Below are 18,623 nucleotides of genomic sequence, written 5' to 3'. Positions count from 1 at the left end.
GCCCCAGATCTTTGTCTTGCAATGTATTTCTGACCCACGCAGCTACTGGTGGCCATGTCTGGACAAGAGCAGCCCCGTCGGCGAGAATGAATACTACCAACTGAAACAATCTCTAGTTTGCCCATTAGTCACCCCCGCCGACCAGGGTCAGAGGACGGTGGCCTGGGGAACAAATCCAGCCTGCTGCCTGTTGTTCCATAAACACGGCTTCTGTGCAGATGGCCTGTGGCTGCCTCTGCGCCATGTAGCACGCCATGTAGCACGCCATGTAGGACAGAGACCATCTTGTCTGTCCCCATCGAAAAAGTTTCTTGACCTTTGTTCTAGAAAACCAGAAAAGGGAGAGCTAGACATTTTTTTTTTTATTAACTGAAGCCATGCTTTCAGATGTTTACAACAAGGCCTGTAGCCTGAAAAGGTAAGCAGGAGTATCTCAACCTTCCATCATCCATCTTTACTCATTCGAGAGCCATATAGTGCCGATCTCTGACATCCTCCAAATTTCCAAGACGTGACCTCATTTGGCCTTCCTCCATCTTTCTTTCCTGAGTTCCTTCACTTGTTCAGGGAGCTGTCTCCTCTAACCAGGTCACTACTCCCCTGACCCCCTCTGGGTTCTGCTGGCCTTATCTGGCCATCTTCCTGGCCATTCAGTGACCCTCAGGCTGCCCTTCCTTTGATCCCCACCACATAAAACAACCTAATGTTTTTCCAACAGCTTCCCTTTCAGACTGTGGCAGATCCACAAGTTCTTGAAGAGGACAGCTGGGATGAAGGTCAGGACATCACTGGACCTCGCAGTCACCAACCTTGTCCTTCTCTCCCCACTTCTGTTGTCTCCATGCCAGCACTCAGGCTGTCCAACCCAACTCGTCAAAGGAAAGAAGTCTGCCTCCCCGTCCATGCCCACCGTGTGCTCACAGTTAAATAAGAAATCTCTGATGGTTAATTCTATGCATCAGAGCAGAACAGCTCCCTTCAGGAAGGACACCTGCTGGTGGCTGAAGCCGCTTAGCCTCTCAGGGCAGCTGACATCTGTGTGCACTCACCCCCATCATGTCACTTGAAGGTAGAGCCTGTCCTTGAGAGTGGTCTGACTGTAGGATCTACGTCTATCCGTCCGACGTAGATCGGGAAGAGCTGGGGGACACTGGGCTTGATGCTGAGCTTTTCTACTTACAGCATAAGTAAATAGAGCATTTCAGCAGAGTGATGTCACCTCCCTGCCCCTCACCTTCTCATTTATAAAAAGGGGTAGCATTGTCTATTTCACTGGATTGCCGAAAGAGTCAATGAAAAAGTATGTAAAATGCTTACAGTGCTTGGTATGTACTGGCCACTCCATGGTACTTATTGTGACTCCAAAGTGTATGCCACATTTAATGTTTAGGTGCTGGTGTGTATTTCAGCAAAAATCATTACCTACTCTGTGTTGGGCACTATGCTGGGCACTGGGAATGTGCTCTAATGATCAAAACCAAGATGCTTCCCAAATCCATGGAGCTTACAGATAGGCTATTTGCCTATAGGGTTGCACGTAAAATGCCCAAATGGCTGGAGGAAGATGAATTTTGGATGTGAAGATGAAACTGATGACCTAGAGCATGAAGTAAGCCAATGGATGATGCACAAGCAATGTTCACCTTTCTCCTCGTTTTAATCTGGCAATGACAGATAAGAAACAGCGTGTTTGTTCTCTACTCTCCAAAACGCATGACTAAATTCAATGGAGAAAAGAAGACAGACTTCCAAAAGTTCCATGGGAATCTAGGATGGACCCAGAATGGCACAGATGATGGGAACGAATCTGTAGAAAGCTCTACCATGAAAGACATCTGGTAAATGATTCATTAGTCTCTGATTGGTTGCCAGAAAGAGTCCGTCAGCCAAGTTCCTTAATATGAAGGCGGAAGTAGATCTAGTTACATAGATTAGGGAAAGGGAAGAGAAGAACATGTAAACCCTGGGCAAGAAAAAATGTATTTTACAAACATAAATCTATTGTATTTTGTAATGTATTATGTATTTTGAAAATACAAAAATGTATTTTTTCCTTACTGTTCCCGAGGATACGTATTTGCCAATTCCAGGGCTTTAAGCATGAAACTAATCAAGAATCAAAGGCCTACACTGATCACATTTTCTGTGGCTCTTCTCAGCTCCTGCTCCCACTGAGAGGTTTTCCAAGCTGAAATCAGGAGGCAGAAATCTTGCCTGATCTAGCATGAGGCCTCTCGCTTGAAGGGAGTCACCAACAAGGCACATGGGATAGAAAACAGAGCCAAGTCATGTGCCAGGAACCGGCAGGAGGCTCTGTAGCTGTTCCTAAGCCGGTAGAGCCCTGGGTTCCAGGCTCTCAGTCCTGCTAGGACGAGGACCGGAACCAGAAAGTGCCCAGGCACTGACATACCCTTTCGGGAGAACGCATTCTAAGGATCTTACAGTTCTTTACAAATCAGTTGTTCAGATTAGTCAACACCAACTCTGTGCCCCTCACTGTGATAAGCAGAGTGAAGTACTTTGGGCCCATCAATGACGAGCGGAGCCAAGAACCCCCAGGGAGACAGTGAATGATTCTTCATAGGACCCCAGGGGACCTGTGACAAATGTCCGATGTTGCCAAGCCTGTGGCTACATCGCGAAAGCTCCGTGCTCCGGAGCCATCTTCCCCTTCCCCAGCAGGCACGACACTGTGTACAAGGCTCCGGTGCCAACCAAGCTTTTCACTTGGTGCCCTGGCCTCGGGGCAGCTGAGAGCTGCTAAAACAGGCAGCGGTTTTCCAAACACTCCAAGGCAGCGACAGGCTTTAGAAATTGCCTAGAGGCTTCTGACATATGTTTGGCCGGTCCAGGGTGGTTCTCCGGGAAAGAGGCCAGGCTGTCGCTTAGAAGCCGGCAGAGTGCAAGCCAGACTTCCAGTGCCCAGTAATGGCATTTTCATACCAGCAATGAGGGAGGAGGGGGGAAGAGCAACCGGGGTGACGTCTTTCTCTACACCTGCTCTTGCACCATGCGTGGAAATCCCTCCCGAAATGCAGGGGTTTAGTAAGAAGATTCCTGATGCTTCTCCCCCAGGAAGTAGAAGATCCTGGGCCCTAGAGTAGATTGGGTTTGAAGTTAAGGCCTGATGTGACTCAGGCGGCTAAAGATATGAGTCACTTGAGTTGCTGCAGCCTTTGGGTGATTTAATGACCTTTGTGTGAAGGTGCAGAACGGATCATGCATTTTACCCTTTTGGGTGTTTCTTAATATTTACTGGGAAATAATTTAAATATTATCATTTTGTTGAATTCTGCAAATGCATACTACAGAAGCTGTCATTATAAGTAATTTACATTATTTGAGGTCTGACAATAAGAAGATATAAATAGCATTTTAAAAAAGATTTTATTTATTTATTTGACAGAGAGAGATCACAAGAAGGCAGAGAGGCAGGCAGAGAGAGGGGGAAGCAGGCTCCCTGCTGAGCAGAGATCCTGCATCAGGATTCTCTTTCCCTCTGCCCCCTCCCCAATTGCACACGCTCTCTCTTTTAAAATAAGTAAATAAATCTCTTATTTATTTTTTTAAAGATTTTATTTATTTATTCGACAGACAGAGATCACAAGTAGGCAGAGGCAGGCAGAGAGAGACAGGAGAAAACAGGCTCCCTGAGGAATAGAGAGCCTGATATGGGGCTCCATCCCAGGACCCTGGGATCATGACCTGAGCTGAAGGCAGAGGCTTAACCCACTGAGCCACCCAGGTGCCCTCTTTTTCCGTTTCTTTAAGGCAATGACCTTCATGAGGCCAGGGTTTAGATTTACAGTGGGGAGAGGAAACATAACTTGATGAAAATATTGATAATTAAATTCCTGCAACCAATATAAATTTGTGTTACCATCAAATGTCTTGTATTTTGATATTTTTACTTACCCTTATATTATGAATATATGTAATATTATTAAATATTCTTTAAAAAGCTGAGCTTAATGGCCATAAGCCAGTACTGTTCCATAAAAATTCCTATGAGAATAGGGATGTTCTCTACCTATGGTATCCCGTGTGGCAACCACTAGCCACAGGTGGCTATTAGCACTCCAAATGAGATTAATGCCGTTGAGGAACTGCATTAAATTAAAAAATCCTATTTTAAAAATCCTATTTAATTTTAATACATTTACATTTAAGTAGCCCTGTGTGACTAGTGCTTACTGTATTGGATAGTGCAACTGAAAAACAGTGACTCACTCTGCCACCAGTGAGAGAGTTGAAGTTATCTTCTTTTTCACTAATTAGAAACAGCATTGGGATAACTGTCTTCATGTAGAAATCTTGGACCACATGTCAATCATTTTCTTATGTTAGATTCTTAGAAGCAGGATTACTGGGGCAAGGACTGCTAACTAATTTGTGCCTTTTACAGATATTAAAACCACGTTTTCTAGAAGGCTATACCAATTTATTAATATGTAAAACTGTTACCAGAGTATGAATTCCATATGGATTAAGCAGTGAAATGTAATCAATGAACCACACCCCAAAATAAGTATGAAAATGTGTCTATTTAATTAATTTTGAAGTAGGGAAAGACTTTTTAAGCCTAAAAGCCATGAAAAGGAATTTTAAAGGGAAAAAAAAAACAGTAACTGTAGCTATATAAAAACATTAAAACTTTTAAGTAAAAACAGAGTAAAGTGAACAGAAGGCTGGAAAATTTATGCAGCCAAGGGTTTATCTTTAATAGATAAAGAGCTATTCCAGATCAGTTAATAGTAATCTTATGTAAGAAATGGGCAAATAATATGAAATAATTTACAAAAAGGAAATAAGAGTCAATAAGATTATGAAAGAGTCAAATGTACTAGTAACTAAAAAATGCAAGTTAAAAAATACTATTAAAGTGCCTCTGCTTTAGGCTCAGGTCATGGTCTCAGGGTCCTGGGATCGAGTCCCACATCGGGCTCTCTGCTCTTTCTGCCTGCCTTTCTGCCAACTTGTGATCTCTGTCAAATGAATAAATAAATTCTTTAAAAAAAAAAAAAGGAAAAAGAAAAAGAAAAAAAAAGAAAATATGAGGATTTATAGGTGCGTAGACATTTCATGACACACCCAGAGAACCTAGCCTGTAGCACCTACTCAGTAACTGCTAATTGATTCAAAATCCAAATGGGAATGACCATGCTGGCTCAGATGCAAGACCTAATTAACACTACGTCTGTGGCCAACATGTCTCCAAAGAAGCCATGATTCTCCTGTCAGCATGTTATCCAGCAAACAGAGTCACAAAAACTACTTGCAGTGCCTAAAGCAAAGAATTTTCAGAATATTCAGCAAACAGGACAAGGCTGTGATGCCTCTCAAACATGAACAGAAAATCAACCACCACAAAAGAATGTTTCACATATGTGTGATTAATCACTTTGGGAAACATTGTCCATAATGAAAACCTCCAGGTAATTTGTACCCAACCTTCCTACTGTGAATAACTTTAAAAGCAATATACAAAATATGTATTTTCCTTAAATCTTGAGAGTAACAAAATAGTGCGAAAAAATATCTGGGAAAAGATGAAAATTTAAAGAGGCAGGCTTGACTTTGGGATCACTTTTATCAAAGATGTTTATCAAGGCCAAGGTAGCATCTGAGAAGCTGGGCATCACTTGAGTAGCTGAGGGGGTCAAAAGTCAAAGTCCGGAGCCCACCAGGGAGGGTGCTCTGTGAACCTCTACATCTTGTGCTCTACAGAAATAAACCAGTCTTGAAAAGACTGAAATCCAGCTTTGAGCCAGCTGGGCTGCCCAGAAAAATCTCAAGCCCAGAAAATGGACTAAAATGATCCCTGATTAGGCACCTGGGTGGCTCAGTTGGTTAAATGGCTGATTCTTGATTTCAGCTCAGGCAGTAATCTAGCGTCATTGGATCAAGCCTTGCATCAGGCTCTACACTTAGCGATTAGTCTGCATCAGGATTCTCTTTCCCTCTGCCCCCTCCCCAATTGCACACGCTCTCTCTTTTAAAATAAGTAAATAAATGTTTTATTTATTTGTTAAGGATTTTATTTATTTATTCGACAGACAGAGATCACAAGTAGGCAGAGGCAGGCAGAGAGAGAGAGGAGAAAGCAGGCTCCCTGAGGAATAGAGAGCCTGATATGGGGCTTGATCCCGGGACCCTGAGATCATGACCTGAGCCAAAGGCAGAGGCTTTAATCCACTGAGCCACCCAGGCACCCCAGTAAATAAACCTTTAAAAAAATGACCCCAGATTGTAATCTCCCTGGTACCTGACAGAAACACCCCAAACTTTCTTTAGCAGAAAAGTTCATCACCATAGGCCTTCAATTATTTCTACAAACAAATGCTTGAATATAATGTTCATCATGCAATCAAAAATGACCAGTCACACAAGGAGAGAAGAAAAAACAATAAAAACAGATCCAAAGGCTCAAGTTTGGAAAGATCAGATACATATTTTATTTATTTAAATTTTAAAATAACCCTTTTATTTTTTAAATTAATTTTATTTTTTCAGTGTTCCAAGATTCATGATTTATGCACCACACCCAGTGCTCTGTGCAATACATGCCCTCCTTAATACCCACTTTAAAATAACTATGTTTATGATGCTTGAGAAAATAAAAAGTGTATTGCAAACTATGTCGTAACTGAAGCTTCTAAAAAGTGACAGCAGATTTGAAAAGAACAAAATGGAAATTTTAGAACTTAAAAATGCAATAACTGAAAGAACTCAGTGGATGAGTTTGAGAGCAGACTGAACGTATCTGAAAAGATAATTTGTGAACTGTAAGATAGGTTTGGAATGAAGTACGGAAAGGCAAAATTTGGAATTAATAGAAGAGAGCAAGGGAAACAGGATACAGAGGAAGTTTTCCAACACTGGAATCTCATAAGGAAAAGTGAGCCAAAGTGATTTCAGAAATAATGGCTGAGGATTTTCCCATGAATCCATAAATTCATGAAGTCCTAGGAACCTCAGGCAGAAAAAAAAAAAATAAGACATCCACATCTGAGACCATCATATTAAAACTACAGAAAACTTAAGAAGAAAATCTTAAAAGCAGCCAACAATAAAAGATTACCTTTAGAGGAACAACAGTTAATATAATTACTGACTTATCAACGGCAACAATGGAAGCCCGGAGACAAAGGGATCTATCTTCAAAGGAAAGAAAAAATACTATCAATGCAAAATTCTATTCCCAGTAAAAATATCCTGCAAGAATGAGAAAGAAATAGGGGCACCTGGGTGGCTCAGTGGGTTAAGCCACTGCCTTTGGCTCAGGTCATGATCCCAGGGTCCTGGGATCGAGTCCCGCATCAGGCTCTCTGCTCAGCAGGGAGCCTGCTTCCTCCTCTCTCTCTGCCTGCCTCTCTGCCTACTTGTGATCTCTCTCTGTCAAATAAATAAATAAATTCTTTAAAAAAAAAAAAAGAATGAGAAAGAAATAAAGCATCTTTAGACAAACAGAAACTAAAAGAATTCTTTACTAGCGGATCCACATCTAAGAAGATACCGAAGGGTATTCTTTAGGCAAAAGAAAAGTAATCCCAGATGGAAGGTCCGAGATGCAAGAAGAAAGGAAAGGAACCAAAGTGGAGAAGTCAGCAGGAAGGATTCTGTACAAGGACGTGCTGTGGAAGAGCTACATGGATTTGGCTGACAGGGCGAGGATATCTTGCCCCAATACAAGTCAGAAAACATATCTGGCAATCTTCTGAAAGAAAATAGTTAAATCCTATTTTTGCACAGAATATATTTTTTACTATTTTGGGGCAGAGGCAAATAAGATGCCATGAAGAAAAAAATCAACAGATTCTACATGATCTTTTCAATGCAAATGGCCAAAGCTACTTACAAAGTAGTAGCTGAGAAAATATTTACAATAGTTTATAGCTAAGATCAGGTTTAACTACATGTGGAATGTGATGTAGGGGCGGAAAGACATAGGGTAGAGGGTTCTTTTGAGGTATGGGGTATTATTAAAGTACATACTTATTAGTAATTGATAAAAATAGATAATTAAGAAAGAAAAGCAAGAGAACTAAGTGTTTGATGAATACAGAGTTATAATTTGGTCTGACAGTCAATAGCTTTTTCTGTTTTGTGTTATGTGAGATGAAACTATATTAAAAAAGCAAAGTTGTGATATTTATGATACCAGAGTAAGATAAGGAATAGCTCTTTCCAGTGGCTTGCTAAAAAAGTTTTAATAGGGGCACCTGGGAGGCTCAGTCAGTTAAGTGTCTGCCTTCAGCTCAGGTCATGATCTTGGGGTCCTGGGATTGTGTCCCACATTGGACTCTGTTCAGCGGTGATTCTGTTTTTCCCTCTCTCTCTTACCTCTTAACCTCTCTCTCTCTCTCTCTTTCTCACTTGCTCTCTCACTCTCTTGAATATATAAATAAAATCTTTTTAAAATTTTTAATACTTGTATTTTCAGTATAGACTATATTTCAATATTTCAGCATAGACTATATATCCCCTAATGCTCCTCCTATCCCTAGAATTTTAACATTTATCCTAAATGCAGCAAGAATATCCTGAATTATTGAGATAGAAGTTCTCTGTCCTAAGGGTAGACCAACAGGGCTGTCCATGACTCTGTTCCATTGATCTGAAAGGTCATCATTACAGAACAGAATTATTCCATCAACAGTAGTGCTGCTGACTGTCCCTCTCAGTGTATTCCTGCCTCACATTATCTACTCTGCCAGCTCCCTTTATTTCCAAGCGCTCCTATAGCATTCCCCTCTGCTCTCGTAAAACCACCATCCTGAAATGATAGCTTATGTCAATGGCTGAACTGGATTATCCGCTCTGGAAGGTTCTGTGTAAGCAGAACAGCTGGGTGGTAAAGCGGACATTTGGCATCAGCTGAATTTTATTCCCACGGTGCATCATGGTTCCAGACAAAAGTGAGAAAGCACAAAATTGATAGTTGGCCTTCACTCACCTGCCGGAGTTTGGTTCCTACCATAGAGGCACTGCTGTCGAGCACAAATACCACATTCTTGGGCAAAGGGGGTAGGTCTCTGGGGGCAAAGTAGTGCACAAAGTAGCCATTTAGAACCTGGTGGAGGGAAGAGAAAGTAAAAATGGTAGTGCCTGGAATAGGCAGAAAAACTACCGAAGATGGACAGTCTGTACAACTTCCACAATTCAGAGCACGAAGCACATGAAACAGATTTCATAAAGATAAAGTCATCCCTTTAAAATCTATCGCCTATGCTGACTAATTCGATTTTAATTATCCACCCGCTATGGCCCTTGTCACTTGGAATTCCTGCTTCCTTCAATATGTGGTTTTAACAAGTTGAGATGTCAAAGCCGTCTACATTCTGGGTGCATGCTAATGCATTTTAATATTCCCACCCTGTCTCTGGAGCAATAAAACCTAAAGGGAAATGAGCCATGGACCAGGCTTTCTTAATTAAAATTGAAGATGAACTAAAACTCTAACTTCCATCTAAAACACCGCAGGGAAAATTACATTACAGATTTCATTTGCTCTCCAGATTACTGAAGCAGGAAATAGGAAGGGAACACCCTAGTCCCCTTGGAGACATATTTTAAGTTAAAATAAATTTCTAGGAACCAGAATGTTCTCCCTCCCTCAGATAAGAACTGGAATCCCTCATTCTGAGTCTAACTAAAAGTATCAAGCAACTGACACAAAGTGGCAAAACAAGCCCATTACCTGGATGTCCCCAATGCTCTGCTCCCTGTTGACGTCGTATCTAATGATGAAATCTCCCAAAACGCCATTCTGAGCAATCCGGGCTTGCTGGACCACACTAGGCTTAAAAGTCACTTTGGCAAAGGTGTCATTTCGGTTGATAACAGTAGAAGGAGGTGGCCCAGAATCATCTGCAAGCAAGATATAAACAGAATTCATATCGATATTTTCTGGAAAAGAAGCAGGAATGTTTTGCATGGACATGGGGCTAGACTTGACTTTACTGCAGGTTTACACGCCGTATGAACTTCACAGACTTCACACTGATAGTACATCCCAGCACATGAGACGTTACAGATTTCACCTTTATACCTTCTTTTTCACCGTTCATGTAACCTTTTTAAACACACAGAAGTAGAGAGAATAGTAAAATGAACCCCCATGTGCATTTCACTCAACTTAACGATTATCAACCTCTTACAATCTTCTGTATCTGTTTTTTTTTAATCCCCTCATGGTATCTTGCTAGAGTGTTTAAGAACAAATCCCTGACCTCGTATTTCATCCGTAGATACTTCGGTAGGTATCTCCAACTGTAAGAACTTTTTTCCACATAAGCACAAAACCATCATCACAAGTTACAAAACCAAGGCTTGGTGCCATCTTATCCCCGAATATACTGAGTCTGCATTGAAATTCCCCCAGTTCTTTAGAATGTGTCTCAATATGACTGATTCCTTCAAATCCAGATCAAAAAAGACCACACAGCACAGCAGGTTTATGTTTCTTAAATCTCTTTTAATCTACAGGTGTTTCTTCTAATGTTACATAAACATGTTGTAAAACTGGTTATTTGTCCTATGGAATTTCTTACATGCTGCATTTTTTTTTACTGTTTTGTCTTATCTTTTAACTTGCTCCTCAATTCCCCTGGTTTCCATCCTTGGCTCAAACTGTAACATCTGGGGGAACTAGAAAAAAAATAGCGATATCCAGGCAAGAGCTCATTTAATTGGTCTGGGGGAGAACCTGGGCATCAAAGCTTTAAAAATCCCCCATGTGAGTCTAATGTGCAGTCGATGTTGGGAAACACATCTCCATCTTCTCTACTTCCCTGTGTTCTGGTAGGAAAGTTAGACGCTTGCTTAGACACAGGTCCATACCACTGACAAGAACACTTCACAGGTGATGAACGATGCTGACTGCTTACCACTTTTCCACGTCAGAAGCACACAGTGTCTACTTGTCTGTTTCAGCTATACTAAAAAAAAGATGGCGGGCTCCCATGTTGCCAATCCGATCACCCATTATAAAGCTCCTCATCCATCTTTCACTTCATTGTTTCACCAGACACCGATGATGTTTGTGTGGATCTACTAATTCATTAGAGTTGGGAAAGTACGGTGTCTAATTCTTGTCACCCCTTTCCTGTGGGAATCTTCCAGAAGAAACACCTCCCACCACCAAGCATTTGGTTGCCCCAGCATCCTGTTTGTCCAGAAAGGTTATGGCTCTTTAAACAAACAAACAAACAAACAAACAAACAAACAATTAAACTGCTCCCAAAGTTTCTCCCAGCATAAATCCTCAAATGCAAATTAGAATTACAGAAAGATAAATCCATAAATGGATTTTACATGACTTAAGAAAAACTAGTGGGATGAAAGATTCAGTGCAGCATAGCCCATGTTTTACTCCTGACCTTCATTTCCTGTTAGAATAGAGACTACTACTACATACCTCACAGACTACCCACCTTTACAAATCTAAATACCACCATGTCTACATACTCAACAACAGAAATTCAAATTCAAATTTAGCTCTGCATGCACCAAGAGGAATATAAAAATAGAATGGAGGATACATAAATATCAGTATATGTGGAAACTTTATCCAGATACTGAATCAAAGCCAGGCTTAAAACTGCTGCAAAGCATCTGATCATTTTTTTAAATCTCTTCAAGTTGACACCATACAAAGAGTGAGCTGACCAACAATCTTCCATACCTAATTAGCAAAATAAAATAGGAAACAAGGCATAATTTGCCTGTGGTAATTTGTACGTAAGAATAAGCTTTATCTCGCTAAGGGTTTATTAGACATTAAAATCAAAGGAAGTTTAAACATTTCCTTCAACAGAACAGACAATTATTTTTCAAAGACAATTTAGGTGTAACCTTAACAGGAACCACAGGGCAGAGCTGATTCTATTATTTTCACCCATGGAGGACAGAGGTTTCAGGAGTGAAGAGAAAGCCAGCAATTAGGAAATCTTATTTTTGCTGAAGACAGTTGTATGAAAGATAACATGCTTCCAACAGATCTGCCCATCTGAAGAAGGAGCTGGAAAATCTCAATGGCACAGTGACGAATGCCGCCCTCCAGCTCACCAGCATGGTCGACTGCGCCGAAGAACCACTACAGAGAGGAACGGTGAAAGGCTGAAAATGGAAAAGTCTTTGAAATAGAAGGACCATGTGTGCTCTTCAGGGTCAACCTCTCCTTGGTGATTACTGGTAAACATGGCTGAGAACTTGGAATCATGAATGAACAGAAGGACTTAAGTTCAATACTGTCTCAACCACTCGTTACCTGTGAGACTTTGGGCAAGTTATCAGGCTTTGGTTATCTCATCTGCAAAATGGGCTAATGGTCTACCAAACTCATGCTATTGAAAAGACTAAGTGATGTCATGGACCAAAGTCCTTCCTTAGTCCCACACCTTTATCCCCACCTTTATCCCTAGATACACTGTGCCTTTTTTAATACATACACGTGTATTCAAAGCTTAAATATAAGTTAGACACAGGAAGTGATTAACAATCCTAATAATAAAATACAATGATCAGAACATACTGCAGTAGGAGTCACATGAATGTGGTCTCTCTCTCTCTCGAACCATCTTCCTGTGCGTCCTCACCCTTCTTGGGAGGACGTGACAGGATAAATGGCTCAGTGCCGGATGAAGCGAGTTAAGGGAGGCAGGCACTAATGTGAAGCTACAACTGCCTTCAGAGCAGGCAACATCTGCTTCCAGAACTGTGGGTGACCGGGGATAATGGTGACTGAGGGACATGAGACCATATAGGTAAGGGGGAATGACTGTACTTAGGCCATTCTGATTCATGCCAGTGGATGTTCCTATAAACCTTGAAAATATACAAAATAGTAAAAGGGCCAGGGAATCAAATATAAGACAATACAACAGATTGAAATTGGGATACTACGTACAGTGAAGAGGAAAGAATTCCTCCTATTTATACGGCGTCTCGCAGTCCTTTTGAGCGGGCACATAGATACAGAAGAGAATACTCTCTATGCTTCCATTTACATACAGCTCACGAGCAAGCACGACTGGTCCACGGGACGCAGAATAATGGTGAAGAATGGTAGCCACCGCTAGCGGGGTGAGTACCTACTGGGAAACAGTATGGGAGTCCTTTGGGTTTGTGAAAATACTCTTTATCTTGGCCTGGAATTAGTTGTCTGGGTGTACACACAGGTGAAAATTCATCAAGCTGTAAAAATGAGATTTATACACTTTATTCACATGTACCCCAATTTTTTAAAAATTCTAAACTTGCTGGGATCTGGATGGAGAACAGAGTGAGCAGGCATCCCCTAGCATGTAATGGACATTATTTGCCAGAGAGAGCCTATCTATTCTTTTCCTTAGGATTAGTCTCTTAGTGTGGGCATTTATATGGGGATTAGGTGTCTTCAGAGTAATTCTGGCTGGCAGAATTAGGACCGGGGTAAGGTTACTGGGAAGCACTCTTTGTTCAGCCTCAGTAAGCTCTAGGAAAGATGTCCTATGGGCACAGGTGGCAGTCACAACCGATTTCACTGGTAGTGTTCACGCAAACCCTGGATGCTTCGATCACCTGTGGGGGTGGAGCAGAGCACCCTTGTGCCATGGTCTAGGACCTGCATCCCAGATGTCCTGTGGTCACATGCAACAGCAGCATCTGCAAACTTGATAGAAACACAAATTCTTGGGCCCACTCACAAACTCTGGAAGGGGGGACCCAGAAAGCTATATTTTAATAAGTCTTGCATAGCACTAGGTTATCTCCAACTTTCAAAGTCTACCTTAGATTGACCCTCTTCATACTGTCAGCATGTACCTACTCTTCCTTGTTCCAGATCTCTCTCATTGAAATGCTCTTTACGACGCCCCTGAATTAATACCATTCATGGTTGAGTGAAAGCACCGAGGATTAAAAAGTATAATTTCTCTCTTCATAATTCATTTGACTGGGCTCTTTGATATAAGCCATGAGAAAGATAGTGTATTATTATTTTGGTTTCCTGTTGACCTCTGATGTTTGCTAGTTCATGATGAAAATTCATGAGACTTCTCTAAATGGACTTATTTTCTAAGCCCAAAGAGTGGGTTGATTCCCACTTTGGTTAAACAGCAAGAAGCCTAACTCCTGGGCTCACTTCCACCCATTAAGTATCAGACTGTCAATGTGACCCAATGAATTTTCCACTGACTATTAAAAAAAAAAAAAAAGTTTGCTGGGAAAAATTCCAGAGCAATAACTCTAGAAAATAAAATCCTCTTTTTGCTAGAGAAGGGAAAAAAACCTTTTCGTCTACGAGGTTAATCTAGGCTGCCCCAGAGTTGCTGACCAACATCCCAAACCAGAATAATACTGTTTAGTTTTTCCTTATGTGAGTCGTGGCTCATACAGCTGACAGCCACAAAACAGCTCATGGGCACAATGGACTTGATTCGCAGGCCCTCCACTGTCCCGGCATGGGTTCTGAACACAATGAAGAGGGCAAGCGAAGAGGCTGGGAGCAGACCAAAGAGTGAGACTCTGACCTACTTTTCTAATGAGAGCACACATGTCTCTTCCTGCTCTTGGCTTTCTCTCGTCCCTGCCCGCTTGGTTAGGGAAAAAAGTGCAGTGCCGTGATTGCTCTGAATTGGAGGCGCGAATCTCATGTTATCTCCCCATTTTGATGCAAACATCCATGCTCTTGTTCAAAATGACCTTCTGCGGTCCACCAGGGCCTCAAGTGCGTCCTTGGGAAGGTTTGCTAACCGCTCCTTCTCCACCCGCTCTTCCCTGCTCCTCAGGTCACCAGCATCCTCCGGATACACTCTCCCTGTCTAGAATCCGGTATTCTTGAACAAGAAGATACAAGCTATTTTAGAAGGTGCTTAATACCAAAGAAAGTGGGCTCTAAGATTTGGCAGACTCAAAATGACTAACTTAGTATCTCTGAGCCTCTGTTCCACATCCATTCAAGTGGAGTAAATCCACGTCAGAGAATCACTGTCCAAGCGAAGTGAGATCACATACATAAGGCATTGAACATGGTAGGGGCACGTGGAAAGTGCTCAAGACCTATAACCACCCCCTCTGTTCCTTCTGAAGGAGCTTCTTATTCTCTTTGTCTTGGGTGAAGCGCAACTCATGAGGGAAAAAAATACTCTCTGATAACATACAGTTTACATTTTTGTCCAAACAGTTTTCTCCATACAACTGAAAGCTTAGTGAAAACAAAATAATCATTATTTGGAGGAAAAAAGATAAATCATAATAAACATTCATAACAGGGAGTTCAAGAATATATAAATAGCTTGCTATAAATAGCAAGAACAATCTTTAAAAAGTATCATGGAGGGGCGCCTGGGTTAAGCCACTGCCTTCGGCTCAGGTCATGATCTCAGGGTCCTGGGATCGAGTCCCGCATCGGGCTCTCTGCTCAGCAGGGAGCCTGCTTCCCTCTCTCTCTCTCTCTCTCTCTCTGCCTGCCTCTCCATCTACTTGTGATTTCTCTCTGTCAAATAAATAAATAAATAAATAAAAAAGTATCATGGAGTTGGTAGCTTCCCAAGAGGCCCCTGAAATTTTATACAAAATTTCACATAAAAGTATACATGTGTGTATTTTTCCTGGACAGAGGGCCCATGGCTTTCCTTAGACTCTCCAAGGAGTCTACATAAGGTTATGAAGCATGCACATAAATGCTATTAAATATTCTTCCCCCTGATTCTGTCTCGTAATGACAAAGCTCTTCATGTATTTTAGAGAACACGTAGGTCCTTAGTTTTGTCCCGGAGCATGGGTGTTATTTGCAAATAAACATTCTTCTCCTAGACAACCACATGGGGATAAAAGGAAGTCAATTGCTATGTAACGTGTCTAAAGGTGAAAAGATTTAGAAGCAAAGAACCACAGTCAAGGGCATCATCTGGAAGCTATGCCCTTTGGGGTCAACCGACTCCTTCCTGTCTCCTTCCTGTGGACCCTGGCTTTGCTGGCCGTCAGAGGAAGGAGGCCAACACCTGGTGCTTTTACAAAAGGGTTTCCAAACAAACTCTGCCTTCTCATTTCCCTTGGAAAATGGTCTAAACTGTCCACATTTGTTTATGTAACCTGCTCGCCTGGACCCCAGTGGGGAGATTTCTTCAATATGGGACAGTCAAAAGTATTGTGAATAACGGGGCAACTACCCTTTGAGGGTAGCAATACAGACAAAATTCTGCTGCTCCCCCTGCTTGTGCGCTCTCTCTCTCTCTCTCTCTCAAATAAATAAATAAAATCTTTAAAGAGAGAGAGAGAAGAAATCTTAAAATTTCACATCACAACAAAAAAAAAATCTCCATAACTGTGTGGTGATGAATGTTAACTAGATATAGTACAGTGATCATTCTATAGCATATTTAAATATAGAATCATCACTCTGTACAACTGAAACTAAGATAATGCTGTGCATGAATCACATGTCAATAAAAAATGTATACTGGCGAGGTCTCAGGGGAAAACGTGGTAAAGTTGGGCAATAAAGATGAGAAGGAATTCAGTTAAATACCTTCATAAGCCCCCGGGTATCCTTTTCTTATGGGGAAAGTGTTTTATCCCCTAGATAATAGGTGTTTGAAATCTTTTTGGAAAAGAGCATCATATAGATAGGATGGCAACAACTTAGCAGAGAATACTAATGCAGATTGACCGCTGAAAGGGTTCCGATTCAACTCTGTCACTTTATAAAGTAGTACTTGTCCAAATTTCTTAGAAAGTTTGCCTTCTTCACTAGTTACTCACTGCTCTTTCTTACCAAAATACTACCTTCCTAAGCCTCAGCTTTCCCTGTGTGACTGACGTTCCAGAGAAACTACACACAAACCAAGTCAACTCTCACACATTCTACACACAGTTACGCCCTAAAAGCATGTGCTATATCCCTTCCTGGTATCATTTTGAGTCCACAGAAAACTTTAAATACTACCTCTTTAAGTATCTGAGACTGAACCAAAGGGAAACCTACCAAAAATGGTGCCAGAGCAGCAGAGGAGTCTAAGATCAAGAGATTTCTGTTACATGCCTCCACACTGGCCACCTACACAAAGTTGGAACATGGCTCAGTCACTGGGAAAATCTTCACAGCATTTCACAGATTCAACCAGACAGAGGATTTTCCTTTATCATTCAAAACTGCCAACTCTACATACCCACCAGGATGACTACTATCAATAAGAGAGAAAATAACTAGTGTTGGAGAGGATGTGGGAAAACTGGAGCTCTTGGGCCCTGTGAGTGGGATTGTAAAATGGCACAGCAGTACGGAAGACTGTATGGAGGTTCCTCCACAAATTAAAAACAGAACTAACAGATGATACAGTAATTCCACTTTGGGGTATATGCCCAATAAAATTGAAATCAGGATCTCAAAGATCATGTACACCAAGTTTATTATAAGCAGCCCTATTCACAGTAGCAAAGAGTGGAAGAAACTCAAGTGTCCTTCAAGGAACGTGGTCTATGCATACAACAGACTATTTTTCAGCCATGGAAAGGAAGGAAGTTCAGCCACAATATGGCTGACCCTGGGGGGCATTACCCTAAGTGAAATAAGCCAGTCACAAAAAGACAAATACTGTGTGATTCCACTTACATGAGGTACCTAGAGTAGTCAAACTCACCGAGACAGGAAGGGAATTGGTAGTTATGAGGGGCTGAGGGGTGGGGTGGGGGTGAATGGTAACAGGGAGCTGTTGTTGAATGAATACAGAATTTCAGTTTAGAAAGTTGAAAAAGTTCTGGAGATTGGTTGCCCAACAATGAAAATAAACTCAGCACTATTCAGCTGTACTTAGAGCTGGTTAATTAAGACGGTTAAGTTAACGTTATGTGCTTTTTACCACAATTAGACTTCTTTAATTCTTAAGAATTGCTGACTAGAAGTTCTCCAAGGGAGTGACAATGTCTTAGACACTATTAGGTTCCAGGCATCTAGCACAGCTGCGAGGAATGTGGAGAGAACTCAAGACAAGTTTGTTGAACGGTTAGCATGGAGATGACTCAACACATTGGCCCAAAGTTGGGCATATGAAGGGGGGAGCCTTTCAAGAGAATCCATCTTGAGAGTGTTTTGGTGGCCATGGCAGGTGCTCTCAGTAACCAATGTCACATGCCATGGGCACATCTCTGGCTTCAGCCACAGCTATGGTGGACAGTGCCACATGCCCGACAAAAATCCACCTCATACACCAAACAGGCAACAGGAAAAGGGAAGAGACAAAGTGCAGTCTCCCCAAGAAGAGTGGGTTGCTCACCAATGTCAAGTTCAAGAGAGAAGGCCACCCTCTGGGTCTCTCGGAGCCATCCTGCTCACAGCTGGTCCTGACTGAACTACAACCCATGTCAGAAGGAACAACATGGTTCTCATATCAGCATTAAAAACAAAACAAAACAAAACCAACTATGGAGCCAAATGATTCATACCTGAATAATTTCTGCACTGAACAATGCTGGAAACCCTCACATAACAACCAGATTATTATTTCCTGGCAAATGCACAGAGGCCAAACAGGGCCATTCCCTTCCAGCTACAGAGTGGAGACTGGATCTAGGGGAAGAATACAGAGCAGCAGGGAGCTGGGACCAGGGGTGAACCATCAGTCACAATGCAGTCCCTCAAT

General features: G+C 41.7%; 1 protein-coding gene across 1 annotated transcript in view; it reads right to left on the bottom strand.

Annotated features, from left to right (window-relative positions):
* Positions 1 to 18,623, bottom strand: part of ITIH5 (inter-alpha-trypsin inhibitor heavy chain 5) — a 71,867-nt gene that overhangs the window by 21,922 nt on the left and 31,322 nt on the right. Inside the window, exons 6-7 of the mRNA XM_082740945.1 lie at positions 9,701 to 9,870; positions 8,957 to 9,073 (exon numbers count right to left, since the gene is read on the bottom strand). Of these exons, the coding sequence (XP_082597071.1) occupies positions 8,957 to 9,073; positions 9,701 to 9,870 (287 nt within the window). The remainder of the gene's footprint in view (positions 1 to 8,956; positions 9,074 to 9,700; positions 9,871 to 18,623) is intronic.

This window comes from Mustela nivalis (assembly GCF_964662115.1).
Source record: "Mustela nivalis genome assembly, chromosome: 7".
NCBI lineage: Eukaryota > Metazoa > Chordata > Mammalia > Carnivora > Mustelidae > Mustela > Mustela nivalis.
This window is presented reverse-complemented; position numbering and strand designations above follow the sequence as displayed.